Raw genomic sequence first — 16326 nt, 5'->3', positions numbered from 1 at the left:
CCCTGCTCTTTTAAAACGCTGGATGATCTTGGCCACTGTGCTGCAGCTCAGTTTCAGGGTGTTGGCAATCTTCTTGTAGCCTTGGCCATCTTCATGTAGCGCAACAATTCATCTTTTAAGATCCTCAGAGAGTTCTTTGCCATGAGGTGCCATGTTGGAACTTTCAGTGACCAGTATGAGAGAGTGTGAGAGCTGTACTACTAAATTGAACACACCTGCTCCCTATGCACACCTGAGACCTAGTAACACTAACGAGTCACATGACATTTTGGAGGGAAAATGACAAGCAGTGCTCAATTTGGACATTTAGGGGTGTAGTCTCTTAGGGGTGTACTCACTTTTGTTGCCGGTGGTTTAGACATTAATGGCTGTATATTGAGTTATTTTGAGGGAAGAATAAATTTACACTGTTATATAAGCTGCACACAGACTACTTTTCATTGTGTCAAAGTGTCATTTTGTCAGTGTTGTCCCATGAAAAGATATACTTAAATATCTGCAGAAATGTGAGGGGTGTACTCACTTTTGTGATACACTGTATATATATATATCAGTGTTTGCTATATATTTCCTGTTTGGCTTGCCATAATATATATGCAAACAATGACCCAGCAGAAATTCGAGAGAAGAAATGTGGCTGGGCACTCGAAGCATACGTAGGCGTGGTCATTAATAAACCAGGTTTCGATAAGAGCACAGAGAGCAATAAAACACATCGGCTGTTTTTATAGTGTTTCATATGGGTATTTATTGCTTTTGAATGTCATATCTTGCTTCTCTTATGCATCGCATACACTTTTTTATCACTTTGATGTAGATTCCCGTTATATGGTTTCTCAGGGCCTCGTTTATTAGTTACGTGTGCATTCCTTTCTTTTAAAAATTTAATAAGCAAACAGCACGGGGGTTTAATTATTCTTATTTTATGCTTCACCGGTATTAATGGCATCCTCCAGACGGAGTTAGGTAAGCAGCATTATCTAACGACTTGCTGAAATAAGCTAATCTTTACACTACAGGATGTGGCCAAAAAAAGTTCTGGACACCCAGCACTTAACATTATACAACAAGGTTCGTCTAAGCATCCAAGGTTGGTCTCGGTTACCCCCAGTGAGCTAGCCTACGTCCATACCCCCTTGATATGGGTTATGCTTAAGTCTGTATCTAATTCACTGCCATGGAAATTCCATTTAAGGTTTGTGTTTAGCGATTTAACATTTTTCATTCATGCAGTGTTCAAGTGCCTCACATTTACTGGTTAATTTGCACTTTGAGGCAGTCCTAGCAATCCTACGGCAATTCAGTTAGCAATCGATTAGTCAAAATGTCCAAGATATCGAAGTGTAAAGCAGCTAAAAATACGACTCTGGTAACTGTTTGGAAAACTCCCAACCAATTCTGTGGACGGTAGTAGGGTGTTCAGGTGGCACCCACTACTGTTGGATCAAGGGTTCGAATCCCCAGTGGTTCTATCGGCCTGGCGATGAACTGGCATCCTGTCTGTTGTGTTATACTACTTTGCACCCTGTGAATTCAGGGAAACTAGACCTACCTTGACCTTGAGGCCAGTTATCTTAGTTTTGGCAAAATAGGGAGTTTTGTAATTGGTCAAGTAATCAAAACTCAATAAAAAGTGATCGCATTTTATCAGCCATCCCTTTTATTCCAATAATATAGGAAAACATTATATGTGAAGATACTGGGGTTGATGAATGGTGCTGATGTTGCTTGCTGCTTGCTGTTTTACACACTTTGGTTACAATCATGACAGGACAGGTAGTTACTAGTTACACAAGATTCATCAGTTCAAGTCATGTGCAAGAGATATAAAATTGTCCATCTGTGGGAGGAAACCAGAGCTCCCGGTGGAAACCCACACAGACACCAGGAGAACATGCAAACTCCACACAGAAAGCACCCGGACCACTTTACCTGGGAATTGAACTCAGGACCGTCTTGTTGTGAGGCAACAGTGCTACCCACCAAGCAACTGTGCCACCCCTATGTTACATAACATTATATGTAAAGGTACTGGGGGTTGATGACAGGTGCTGATGTGGCTTGCTGTGATGCCACTGAGTGCAAAAGGAAGTAACCCAGAAACGTAATCAGTATCCACGATTTTCCTGAACTTTGACCTTTCCCGTGATTCGTAGCTGAAGCCGGTTTTTGACTTCCGGTTACAGTGTTTACGTTCTGAACGACAGAAGTAGTGGTCATTCGTAACTGGTTTTTTTTAACAAACATGACCAAAAACGCTCGGTGGTTGAATAGTAAGTGTAGAGCGACTGTCTATTTATGCATTTTGTTAGACGAGTGCACTGTTGTACCCTTATTCCCTCCTCTCGGTGTGTTGTTGGAACGCACTCTGCTCACTCGCATGTTCTGCGTCTCTGCAAGCTGATACTCCGAACAATAAAGCAGTTTTGTTTTAGTTAAAACTGAGTCATTTCTTAATTCCTAGCACTTGACAGTAAGGACATTTTAAGAAGCTGTGGTGACCGTGTTCTGACAGTGCCCCACGTCTACAGAGTGGGTAGATGACATGAGGTTAGCTATATTGATATAAGTGAACCATTTCGTCTTTTCCGAAGCTGTAGACGGTGAGGAGCTACAGAACTATAAAAGCACAGAGGCTTACATGCGTAGGAATTGCTGAGGGAAAACATCAGGCGTGGGTAATGCTGAGGGAGAGTGGAGTAGTGGAGACGGTGGGTTACTCGTGCATTGCAGGGTTAGCGAAGTTGTGGAAGGCAGGGATGAACCGAGGAACATTCTAATAGCTGTGAAACACTGGAAATAATAAACAATGTATCACGACTGATTTGTTGATTGTTTTTACTTCTACAACAGTGTATACTTATATTGGTTCATGAGTGGATGTAAAGCAGGAAAGGGGAGCTGAATGGACAGAATAAAACGCGTTGCGTTGTTTAATTTACTAAAACAATGAACTGGGAACAACACTTGCACAAGCCGTGTCTGTCTGGGTGTCCGGATTTAAATGTTATTTGTGCAATTTCTGCAACGCTCTCTAAAATTTTGGACTATACAAAGTGAAACTGCATTATACGATATTAAATTTTTTTTATTATTATTTCATTAATAAATATTATTATATCATTAATATAATTAATATTATTATTATGGAATGTAACGCGTAAGGCGCAGCGCACCGACAATGTTTACAAATCCGCTGCTGTTAAAAGCTCGTACTTTCCAATAACAGCTTTAATTTCTTTGAGTTGTTGTGGCACCCGAGAGCGGCACACGTCGAGCCCGAGTTCATATTTGAACCATGCAGTCCTTACCAAAAGTAGTTTAATAATGTTGTAGTTAGTACTACAGCAAATCTAACGCGACCGGAAACGAAAAACCGGCAAACGGAAATAGGGAGGTGTCATGGCAGCCCCCATTGTGTTGCCAGGAAAATCGTGGATAGAAATCAATAGTGACTGAAGTGAAACTGCAACGGCAACTGAAAACTAATTCTGGATGGACTGACGACCTGTCTTAGGTTTTTTCCTGCCTTTTGCCCAGTGAATTGTACCCACTGCGACCCTAAACAGGAAACAGCGTTGGAAAAACAAGCAATGAATGAACACAAGAATGAATAATCTAATTCTGGAAGCTTGTATGGCTACTAATGTCTTTTTTCCTGACAGTAAAATCACTTAGATGTGGGAGCTTGATTATGCCCAAAAGCACAAAAAAACTCGTATATTCTGTCTACTTCTTTCTATTTGATCAGAAATAAAACATCTGTAATTGTATGAAAGAACAAACACCCGAAGACAATCAGAGTAATTTCTAGTATTAATTTGATTGGATTGCTCTTTCACTCCATTGAATCTCTTTCACTAGCGCACGTATTAACGTAATCATCACACGTAATTACTCCTCTCTGTTCAGTGCTTCATCCCATTAACACGAAGGAAAACACATCCAGACGCATTGTCTACACTGACATGAAGTGCATTATGGGAAGAAAGAAAAGCATGTTGAAAAAATCAGTCGGCAAATTAAACTCGTAGAAAGAAAGTATGGTTCTGTAGCTAGAAATGTATTATTTAATATCATACACTAAAGGGCCAAAATTATGCAGACACCCTTTCTTATTATCAAGTGTAGGTGTAGTCATACCTATTAATCATTTTCTATACATATATTTTTTAATTTTAATACTTTATTATTATTTATTTATTTTTAAATACTTTATTAAAAATGATATACATTATATTATATACTATATTTATTTTTATTTTATATTTATTTTTATATTCATTTTTATTTTATATTTATTTTTAATACTTTATTTTTATATTTTTTATTTGACATTTATTTTTACTTTATATTTATTTTATATTGATTATATTTATTTTATATTTATTTTTACTTTATATTTATTTTTATTTTATATTTATTTTTATATTTGTTTTTATTTTATATTTATTTTATATTTATTTTATATTTATTTTTAATACTTTATTTTTATATTTATTTTTATTTTATATTTATTTTTATGTTTGTTTTATTTTATATTTATTTTATATTTATTTTTAATACTTTATTTTTTATTTTATGATTTAAAACATTTTTAAAGATTTGTATTTATTTATTTATTTATTTATTTATTTATTTATTTATTTATTTATTTATTTATTTATTTATTTATTTATTTATTTATTTATTTATTTATTTATTTATTTATTTATTTATCAACCTCTTATCTTGCTTAGGGTCTTGTGGGTCCAGTTCTATCGGAACCATTGCAGGGCTTCGACCACCCCAACACAGATATAGCCAATCATGTCTGTGTAGATGCCCAGCTGGCTGATAGCACTGCTCAGATTTGAACCCAGATCTCAGTGCCTAATCAGCCAATAGTAGGCTAATGCACGGATTTGGACCCCCCTGTGTTCCAGAAAAATGTTCTGGAGCCCCCTTGACACATGTTATGATATTATTCTTACACTTTTATTGAGGATGACAAGTGGTATTGTCTTCTTTCTCGTGGAAATCCTGGTATCTTCTGATTTTGGTGTATTGCTTCATTGGGATCTACGTCTACAACTGAATGTGAATCATTTGTAGTCGCCATCCGTTGACCTTTGCACTTTTGAGGTGGGTGAACTATTCCGCCCAATATATCTATTCTCGAAGATCCAACGTAGACTATGGGTAGTTTAAAACAGTTTCTATGATAACACAGGAGGTCTCCCATCCCATTAATGTGATTATGTTTTATTCTTCTTAATCAAATGCAACTGGACCCCCCCACCCCCCAAGACTCACTAAGGCCCCCTGGTTAAACCCCACTGGGCTAACCTTTAATACCAGTGTGCCACACGAGCGACCGATTATGTTCACACATCTTTATTTCTAATGCATTTTTAACTATGCATAGTTCCATAATTCCGAGCTCTTTGTACCCTTTGGAAAAATGACTTGGCACAAGACACTGGAGCGAATGGTACACGCACAACTCTTTGAAATGTTAGATCAAACAGGACTTTGCCAGAAGTCTTACGTAACATACCTCCAGGCGATCTCTCGTAGACGAGTACCGTGCCGTCGCACAGTCCGGCGAACAGCATGTTAGCGGCATGTTTGAGACACAGGACAGAGGAGCCTTGAGCGTTTCGCAGGGTCAGGAGACACTGGGTGGACGTGTCCATGCTCCCATAGATTAGAATGCTGTGAAAAAGAACATGTTATTTATATAATATATTGTAACGTACTGTATATGATGTGAATAAATGTGCCCAGAATTATTGTATCAAAGTGTTTTTAGAAATTGTAGAAATGTGTAGAAAGTAGACACTTGTAGCGTAGTCGTTAGAGCTTTGGGCTATTGGTCAGAAGGTTGTGGGTTTGAATCCCGGCTCTTCTATGCAGCCATTGTCGAGCACTTAAGCACAGCCCCTAGCACTAGAAGCGATGGCTGGGTTGACCTGCTTATATTTAAAAGCAACAAGCACCGGTGCCTAAAAGCAACAAACACTGGTCAACAAGCACCGGTCATCCATAGCAGATCCTGGATTTAGGATCAAATCCAGGGTCTGCTATGCAGCCACTGTTGGGCTCTTGAGCAAGGCCCCTAAACCTGTCTGCTCTGGGGCACCATACAATAGCTGACCCTTCGCTCTGACCCCAGCTTCCGAACAAGCACCGGTCAACAAGCACATGTCACCCATAGCAGAGCCTTGACCCACTGCAGCCACTGGTTGGCCCTTGGGCAAAGCCCCTAACACTAGAAGCGATGGCCAGGTTGACCTGCTTATATTTAAAAGCAACAAGCACCGGTGCCTAAAAGCAACAAACACTGGTCAACAAGCACCGGTCATCCATAGCAGATCCTGGATTTAGGATCAAATCCAGGGTCTGCTATGCAGCCACTGTTGGGCTCTTGAGCAAGGCCCCTAAACCTGTCTGCTCTGGGGCACCATACAATAGCTGACCCTTCGCTCTGACCCCAGCTTCCGAACAAGCTAGGAAATGCTGATTTTTTAAAAACTGTATTTGACATACAGTATATATAGGGCGGCACGGTGGCTCGTGGGTAGCACTGTCGCCGCACAGCAAGAAGGTCCTGGGTTCGATCCCCAGGCGGGGCGGTCCGGGTCCTTTCTGTGCGGAGTTTGCATGTTCTTCCCTGTGTCCGCGTGGGTTTCCTCCGGGAGCTCCGGTTTCCTCCCACAGTCCAAAAACATGCAGTCAGGTTGACTGGAGACACTGAATTGCCCTACAGGTGAATGGGTGTGTGTGTATGTGTGCATGTCTGCCCTGCAATGGACTGGCGCCCCGTCCAGGGTGTTACTGTGTGCCTTGCGCCCATTGAAAAGCTGGGATAGGCTCCAGCACCCCCCTTGCGACTCTAATTGGATAAACGGTTAAGAAAGTGAGTGAGTGAAGTGTACATATGTACAGTGTATCACAAAAGTGAGTACACCCCTCACATTTCTGCAGATATTTAAGTATATCTTTTCATGGGACAACACTGACAAAATGACACTTTGACACAATGAAAAGTAGTCTGTGTGCAGCTTATATAACAGTGTAAATTTATTCTTCCCTCAAAATAACTCAATATACAGCCATTAATGTCTAAACCACCGGCAACAAAAGTGAGTACACCCCTAAGAGACTACACCCCTAAATGTCCAAATTGAGCACTGCTTGTCATTTTCCCTCCAAAATGTCATGTGATTTGTTAGTGTTACTAGGTCTCAGGTGTGCATAGGGAGCAGGTGTGTTCAATGTAGTAGTACAGCTCTCACACTCTCTCATACTGGTCACTGAAAGTTCCAACATGGCACCTCATGGCAAAGAACTCTCTGAGGATCTTAAAAGACGAATTGTTGCGCTACATGAAGATGGCCAAGGCTACAAGAAGATTGCCAACACCCTGAAACTGAGCTGCAGCACAGTGGCCAAGATCATCCAGCGTTTTAAAAGAGCAGAGTCCACTCCTAACAGACCTCGCGTTGGTCGTCCAAAGAAGCTGAGTGCACGTGCTCAGCGTCATATCCAACTGCTGTCTTTGAAAGATAGGCGCAGGAGTGCTGTCAGCATTGCTGCAGAGATTGAAAAGGTGGGGGGTCAGCCTGTCAGTGCTCAGACCATACGCCGCACACTACATCAAATTGGTCTGCATGGCTGTCACCCCAGAAGGAAGCCTCTTCTGAAGTCTCTACACAAGAAAGCCCGCAAACAGTTTGCTGAAGACATGTCAACAAAGGACATGGAGTACTGGAACCATGTCCTATGGTCTGATGAGACCAAGATTAATTTGTTTGGTTCAGATGGTCTCAAGCATGTGTGGCGGCAATCAGATGAGGAGTACAAAGATAAGTGTGTCATGCCTAAAGTCAAGCATGGTGGTGGGAATGCCATGGTCTGGGGCTGCATGAGTGCAGCAGGTGTTGGGGAGTTACATTTCATTGAGGGACACATGAACTCCAATATGTACTGTGAAATACTGAAGCAGATCATGATCCCCTCCCTCCGGAAACTGGGTCGCAGGGCAGTGTTCCAGCATGATAATGACCCCAAACACACCTCTAAGACGACCACTGCTTTATTGAAGAGGCTGAGGGTAAAGGTGATGGACTGGCCAAGCATGTCTCCAGACCTAAACCCAATAGAACATCTTTGGGGCATCCTCAAGCGGAAGGTGGACGAGCGCAAAGTCTCGAATATCCGCCAGCTCCGTGATGTCGTCATGGAGGAGTGGAAAAGCATTCCAGTGGCAACCTGTGAAGCTCTGGTAAACTCCATGCCCAGGAGAGTTAAGGCAGTTCTGGGAAATAATGGTGGCCACACAAAATATTGACACTTCAGGAACTTTCACTAAGGGGTGTACTCACTTTTGTTGCCGGTGGTTTAGACATTAATGGCTGTATATTGAGTTATTTTGAGGGAAGAATAAATTTACACTGTTATATAAGCTGCACACAGACTACTTTTCATTGTGTCAAAGTGTCATTTTGTCAGTGTTGTCCCATGAAAAGATATACTTCAATATCTGCAGAAATGTGAGGGGTGTACTCACTTTTGTGATACACTGTATATGACAAATAAAGGCTTTCTTCTCCTTAATTTAAGCACCCAATTTGCTCCAGGGTAACGACTGACCCTGTGCTCTGACCCCAGCTCATGTTGGGACTCCAGAAACATGCTGGGATATGCAAAAAAAGGATTTATCTGGATTTGAGGTATCTATAAGGCCCATTCATCTGCCCTAGTATTAAATGATGTGCTTTTAGTTTTGTAGCACATTTCGGGATAGATCCTGTTCTGTTCCTGCATGACTGTGCCCCCGGGTTCGAAACAAGGTTAATTAAGACATGATGTGAACGAACTCCAGTGGCCTGCACTGCACAGATCCCTGACCCCAACCCTATTAAAAAGTTTTGGGATTTTGGCCTTTTCATTCAATATCAGTACCTTCAACAAGCTTATTATTATCTAGTTATTCTTATTCACAGCTAAGGGCAGCACAAAAATAAAAACACCACAATCACACTCGAGTTGGGTTTGAAATCCTGAGTATTGCTTGAGCTGTATTTATGATGCGCTTTCAGATTCATTCTTTACAAAAGAACACAAAAGCTTCTTCATCTGCAGAAGTGCCACAGAGTGAAATACAATAAAATGCAGCAGTTTATGTGCGTGCTATCTGCCAACTCGCATTTCTACCATCCTCAGTAGAGACAGAACAAATGTCTGGTGTACAAAAGCACTTCAGCGCCTTTGTGTTCTGATGTGACATTGTAAACCCAAAGTGTCAGTTTGAAAAGAAATCTGACAAATATTTTGCTACTGTATTGTGTACAGTAAAGTGTAATGTTTTAGTAATCACAAAATCACCGTTTGCTCTTATGTATGGTTAATTACATCAAGTGGACTCCTAATTGCCCTAGACCTTTCGGTTTTGGCTGGATTTTTGAATTTTAGTTGCACCTATTGGTAAGAAATGCAGAACATAGGTATTTAATCTTTATATAAGCACTGCTGTTGTAACACAGAGGTCAGAGCAGAAGGATAAGTTACCCACAGTTTATAGACACCTTTATATTTTACCTAACAAATACACTATATTGCCAAAAGTATTCACTCACCCATCCAAATTAAGTCATGTCAAATATATTTATATAGCGCTTTTTACAATGGACATTGTCTCAAAGCAACTTTACAGAATCCAGGACCAACAGACCAAAAAGCCCTATTATGCAAGCCGAGGGCAACAGTGGCAAGGAAAAACTTTAAAAAACCTTAAAATACTGGAAGAAACCTTGAGAGGAACCAGACTCTTTGGGTGGCCTGGAGGATACGTTAAATAAATAAATAATAATATGATAATAATAATAATAACAACAACAATAATACTACTACTACTACTACTAATAATAATAATTATTATTAATAACAATAATAAGAATGAATAACAATACTAATAATTAATAATAATAATATTAATAACAAAAACAACAATAATAATAATAACAATAATAATTGGAGTTCTTCATTGTTCAGTCCAGTCTGTGATAAAGTCCGTTGTAAGTTCTGGACATTTTTGGTGCATTCCATCTAGTAGGAGCAGCATTGTTGTCACTGCAGTCTCGACTTGCAGTCTTTAGCCTCGTTAAAGTTCAGGTGTTCCAATCACTTCCATGGCCACAGGTGTATAAAACCAAGCACCTAGGCATGCAGACTGCTTCTACAAACATTAGTGAAAGAATGGGTCGCTCTCAGGCGCTCTCAGGGGGATTATGGTGTGGGGTTGTTTTTCAGGAGTTGGGCTCAACCCCTTAGTTCCAAGAAAAGGAACTCTTGATGCTTCAGCATACCAAGAGACAATTTCATGCTCCCAACTTTGTGGGAAGAGTTTGGGGATGGCCCCTTCCCATTCCAACATGACTGCGCACCAGTGCACAAAGCAAGGTCCATAAAGACACGGACGAGCGAGTTTGGTGTGGAAGAACACCTTTGGGATGAATTAGAGCGGAGACTGTGAGCCAGGCCTTCTCGTCCAACATCAGTGTCTGACCTCACAAATGTGCTTCTGGAAGAATGGTCAAAAATTCCCATAAACACACTCCTGAACCTTGAGTTGAAGCTGTTATAGCTGCACAGGGTGGGCCGACATCATATTAAACCCTATGGATTAAGAATGGGACGTCACTCAAGTTCATATGCGTGTGAAGGCAGACGAGCAAATACTTTTGACAGTATAGTGTATCATGTTCAAATGATTACGTTTAGATGATTTAACCACACCCCTTGGCTAACAGGTTTCCAACTTTGTGGTAATGGTTTGAGTGGGATGATTGTATCAGTTCCAGCACGATTGTGCTCCTTGTGCACACAGTAAGGTCCATAAGGACATCACTGTAGAGTAACCGATGGGCTATCAGTCAAAAGGTTGTAGGATTAAATCCAGCCAAGCAGCCATTCTTGAGCCCTTAAGCAAAGCCCCTAACCATTTTGTCTCCAGTAAGCATCCAAGGGTTGGGATATGTGAGAAAAATGTAATTGTACTGTAGGACTGTAGCTTATATGTTTTTCTGATGAAATCAAGTCATTCTTAACACAAACTTAACACAATAAACCTTTGGGATGAATTAAAACTCATGGTCAAACGAGAGCCGAGCCTTCTCGTCCAATGTCAGGGCCTGACCTGATTGGTACCCATAGGTAGGATGGTTTGAAGACAATGTTATGGAGGTGAGATTGAGATGGTCTGGGCATGTGCAGAGAAGATATGATCAAAAGAATACATTAGCTGTAAAGAAAGGTCAAAAAGGAGGTTTATGGGTGTCTTGAGGGAGGACATGAAGGTGGTTGGGGCACAGAGGAGGATGTTCTGGACAGGGCAAGATGGAGATAAATGAAGTGACTGGAGCAGGTTAAAGAAGACAATACAATGGTCTCATCCCCTCTATTTCCAGTATTTAGCAGACGCCTTTATTCAAAGTGACCTACATTTGCATGGCTCAAGCACCCAACAGTGGCTGCATGGAAGAGCTGGGATTCAAACTCTCAACCTTACAATTGATAGACCAAATCTCTACCCACTAGGCTTTATTTACTCATCCCCTCCATTTCCAGTATTTAGCAGACGCCTTTATTTAAAGCGACCTACATTTGTATGGCTCAAGGGCCCAACAGTGGGTGCATGGGATCTGGGAGCTGGGATTCGAACACTCAACCTTACAATTGATAGCCCAAATCTCTACCCACTAGGCTTTATTCATTTCATTCACTTCATTTACTCATCCCCTCCATTTCCAGTATTTAGCAGACGCCTTTATTCAAAGCGACCTACACTTGTAAGTCTTTGCTCAGGGGCCCAACATTGGCAACTTGGCAGCAGTGGGGTTTAAACCAGCAACCCTCCAATTACAAGCCCAGTACCTTAACCACTAAGCCACCAGTGCCCTCACAGAATTAAAAGAAGTAAAAAAAGGGTTTAAGGGCTTTTCTTTCCTCTGCAGTATCAGTCTACAGTGCTTTCAGATCATCAATAAAAGACTCGATTATATTTCTCCACCGTGATCATAACAGATGCCTCCCATTTCACACAGAATAATACTATATGCCAGTTTGACATAATCCTCATGAATCCTAAATATCCTCAAATTATATAATATATTTTTTTCTGCTCCCAGGGCATAATCTATTGCTACTCTATTGGAGAGATGCCACTCGAAATTTCATTGTACTTGTGTATAGTGAATAAAGATTCTATTCTATTCTATAAAGCAGGAAATAAAATTTTAATTACACATGAAAACCTGATATGACCCAAATCATTATTAAAATGCAGCATTGCTGTCGGGCATAAGTGATTTTGAAGCAAATTATTTTCTCGTTATATTTATCCAATAATAATAATAATAATAATAATAAATGTCTTACCTTCCGTCCCCCAGTCCTACACAGACGGTGTTTCCAGTGACGCCTGTGTTATTAGAGCCAGACATGGCTTGATCAGAATGAGTGGGTTCAGGCACAAACTCTAAACAGTGCACCGGAGCTGCTAGCTGGAAACTCTTTACTGAACGTGGGGGGGTTCGGTTCAGGGAAAAAATCTCCACGTAACCCTGTGTGTCCTGTCCACCTGCTACCTGCAATACAGACAAAAAGAAAAGGTGCTAATGTTAAAAATGATATGAATATGCAGTTGCTATAACAGCCTCCACCTTCTTCTGAAAAGACATTCATCAGGATTTGATTTGAGATTACGTCTGTGGGAATTTTGTGCCCATTCAGTTAAACAAGCATTTGTGAGGTCAGCTGCTAACTGGACAAGAATGCCTGGCCCGTAACTGGCGTTCCAATTTATCCCAAGTGAATGGCACCTTCATGGCACATTTATTTTGCCCAAAGGCATAGTCATCCTGAAACAGGAAAGGACCTTTTTAAACTGTTACCATAAAGCTGAAAGTGTATAATTTATTTTATGATTAATTTCATCCAACTGTTAGCAATGGGTGTGGCTAAGACACTTAAACTTAATATGTAGGAGCGGTGTCCACATACTTGTGGTTATATACTGCATTTAATTTTTTTTTTTCAAAAAAATAAATTTATTAATGTTAATAATTTAAATAATTACAATTGTTAATTATTATTAGTATATTAGTAATTAGTAATTAATATTTTATATATTTTGTTTTTAAAAAGAAATATGTTAATTTAACTAATTATAATTGTTAATAATTATTATTATATTAGTAATTATGAATTAATAATATTTTACATAATTTTTTAAAAAAGTATTAATTTAAATAATTATAATTATCAATAATTATTATAATATTAATAGTTATGAAAAAATTATATGTTATATATTAAAAATACATATTAATTTAACTAATTGTAATTGTTAATAATTATTATTATATTAGTAATTATGAATTAATAATATTTTATATATTTTGTTTATTTTTTTTTAATATATATATTCATTTAAATTATAATCATTAATAATTATTATATTAATCATTATTAATTAATAATGTATAGATTTTGTTGTTTTTTTTCAAAAAAAATGTATTAATTTAAATAATTATAATTGTTATTAATTATTATAATATTAGTAAATTTTTTATTTTTTTTCTGTTAAAAAAATACAATTAAATAAATAAATAATGGAAGGCATTGGGAATTGAAAATGTATGGACAGCTGAGATTTATTAGCTTCTTAGATATGATTTTAAAGCCAGCCTAACAGCCTAAATATAGCATTTAGCCCTTTAAACTCGCATTAGAATTAGCATGCCATTATTTGTTCGATTTGTATCAGTCCTACATCGTGTGAACTGCCCAGGGCTCAAGACCTGAGAGACACAAAGCAAATAATTGCCTGTAGCACAGACAGGAGTTCCGACGGCTTCCAGGGTCTCTAGTTATCTGAGCTTAAACCCCTAAAAAAAATTATCTTCAATTTTCTTCGCTCATCTACAAGCTGACGTATCTGTGAGATGCCCACACACACACATATAGCCTCCTCCTCCTCCCGGGCCTGGATTTAATCCAATCTCTCCCCGAACTCAGCCGGATGGACAAACTCATCAGTAATTGTTTAGAGGAATGGAGGTCTGGAATCATGCCCTGCATTCGCCTCTGTTTTTCGGCCAGGACGACGCTTTACGCCGATACACTGCCAGCATTAATAAGGGTAGATCTGAGTAATCGACTGAGGAGGTGCAGAACAGGGCACGGGAGCAGGCACTATATCTTTTCTTTACTTTTAATGAGCAAATTCGAGACTTCTTTATCTTCTCTTGGCAGCCTTTATCTTATCTTCCTGGATATTTCCCCATGGCTCATATCTCGGCCGGGGTTGTGGTGAATCTGGAGACACCACTGAACAGTTACTCACACCTGAGGCAATTTACAGTAGACAGACCAATTACTGGCATGTTGTTGGGAGGTAGAGGCAAACTGGAGTCCCCAGTAGAAACCTGCTTGGAGATGGGTACAACATGCCACAATGGACTGAGTATCATGTCATATGGGGGTTCTGCTTTGTCTTTCTTGTCAGAATACAAATAGATCAATCCGAATCAAATTATTTCTTGCCTGACCTTCAGGTTTACCCTTGACTGGCATTTTAATGACACTTCCAACAGTGGAAAGTCCAGACTAGAAGGGCTTTGATATCTACAGCCTTCCCCTGTTTGGAAGGCATTAACTATTTATTATTTTAAATATTATTATTACTTTTTTAATATTTTATTTAGGCATTTTATTCATCTTCCTCCCAATTTTAGCTTAGCCAATTAGTCTTCCACTGCTGGGGACCCCGATCGCATCTTAGGAGGGTATATTTGCCTGAAACGCGCTTCATTCGACCCCTTATTATTCACCCATAATTCAGTGGATTCAAGTGTGACGCCAGTCTTGTGTATGGAGAGTCACGTTCTGATCTCCGTGTTCCTCCACATCTGTACAGGCACCTCAGGCTACTAACCAGGGTCCTTACACAGCGGGCCCTATCCAGCAGACTGGTGGCCAGTTTGTCTGTCTGCCTGCTAGGAGGCGCCCAGCCGACCGGTAGTAGAGCTGAGATTCAAACTCGGAGAGTTCAACATATCAGCACTGGTGCTAGCGGAATACCCCGCTGTGCCACCTGGGCACCCTTGGCTAATGAATCTTAATGAATTAATTAAGCCATAACAAGTTAATTGAGTCTTAAGACAGCTGGAGGGAGTAGACTTCTGAACATCCCATATAAACATTTACATTTTAATAGTAATAGTTAGCTGGTTATGTTCACTTAACCTGTTACTATAGCAACCATCTAGCAATACTCTATCAACCACCGAGTACACCTTGGCAGCCACCTTGCAACATGCTTGCACACACACAATCACCTTTCTGGGCAAAAGTATTCACATTCCTACCAAATACATACTTGAACACACAATAGCACATATCTCACCAAAAGTATTCAACCTCCCACATATTCTACTACTGCTTAGCTGCAATCACACTCAGTATTAATACTCAGGTGTTAATACCAGCCTATGGAACTGTGCTGCTAAATATTAGTATTGTCTCTAAAAGGTAAAAGCCCATATAGTGTAATATGTATTATTTACAGCTATACGAATATCTCAAGTGACCTTGAACATCTTGTAGGACACCGTCTTACACTCTTTAGTCTCTGAACATTAACACAACAATACCAATTAGTTGGCATTGATAATCAGGGAACAAAAGGTCCGTCTAAAGCTATTGTCTTGTCAAGCCTGTCCAATACAATTTCAACATCAATAGTGTCCAGTGCTGTACCCAAGTCTAGCATTTGCAAGACAAAACACTGGAAATTAGTATTAGTCCAAAAGTATTTGGACACCTGACCATGAACGGTCATTGTTGGATGTCCCATTTCAAAAACAATTGGTAGAGTGACCTCTATGTAATTTTTTTAGTTATAACAACAGCCATTCTTTTAAGAAGGGTTCTCACATTATATTGAAGTATGTCTGGTGGTGATGTTGGGCAAGAAAGCCTCAGCTGATGTCCAGCCTCCAGTTAATTCCCAAGCTGTTCAGTTGGGTTAAGGTCAGGACTCTGTGCAGGTCACTGGAATTTCTTTCCCAATGTATTTATACTATATGGAACAGGAACGATCCCTTCCTGAACTGTTGATGCAAAGTTGGAAGCATATCGTTTCCTTCATTTATTTAATGCATTGCATCTGTTAGCAATTGCTGTGGCTAAAACCTGTGAATTTAGTAATTAGAAAGGGTTGTCCCAATACTTTCGTCCACAAAGTGGACATCACGCTTTAAGACTTGAAGCATATAG

At 39.6% G+C, this 16326-nt stretch overlaps 1 protein-coding gene across 1 annotated transcript in view; it reads right to left on the bottom strand.

Moving 5' to 3' along the window:
- arhgef10la (Rho guanine nucleotide exchange factor (GEF) 10-like a) overlaps positions 1-16326 on the bottom strand; it is a 170286-nt gene that overhangs the window by 28800 nt on the left and 125160 nt on the right. Inside the window, exons 22-23 of the mRNA XM_062986147.1 lie at positions 12424-12632; positions 5540-5697 (exon numbers count right to left, since the gene is read on the bottom strand). Coding sequence (XP_062842217.1) covers positions 5540-5697; positions 12424-12632 — 367 coding nt within the window. The remainder of the gene's footprint in view (positions 1-5539; positions 5698-12423; positions 12633-16326) is intronic.

The sequence above is a fragment of the Trichomycterus rosablanca genome, chromosome 24 (assembly GCF_030014385.1).
Source record: "Trichomycterus rosablanca isolate fTriRos1 chromosome 24, fTriRos1.hap1, whole genome shotgun sequence".
Lineage (NCBI taxonomy): Eukaryota > Metazoa > Chordata > Actinopteri > Siluriformes > Trichomycteridae > Trichomycterus > Trichomycterus rosablanca.
This window is presented reverse-complemented; position numbering and strand designations above follow the sequence as displayed.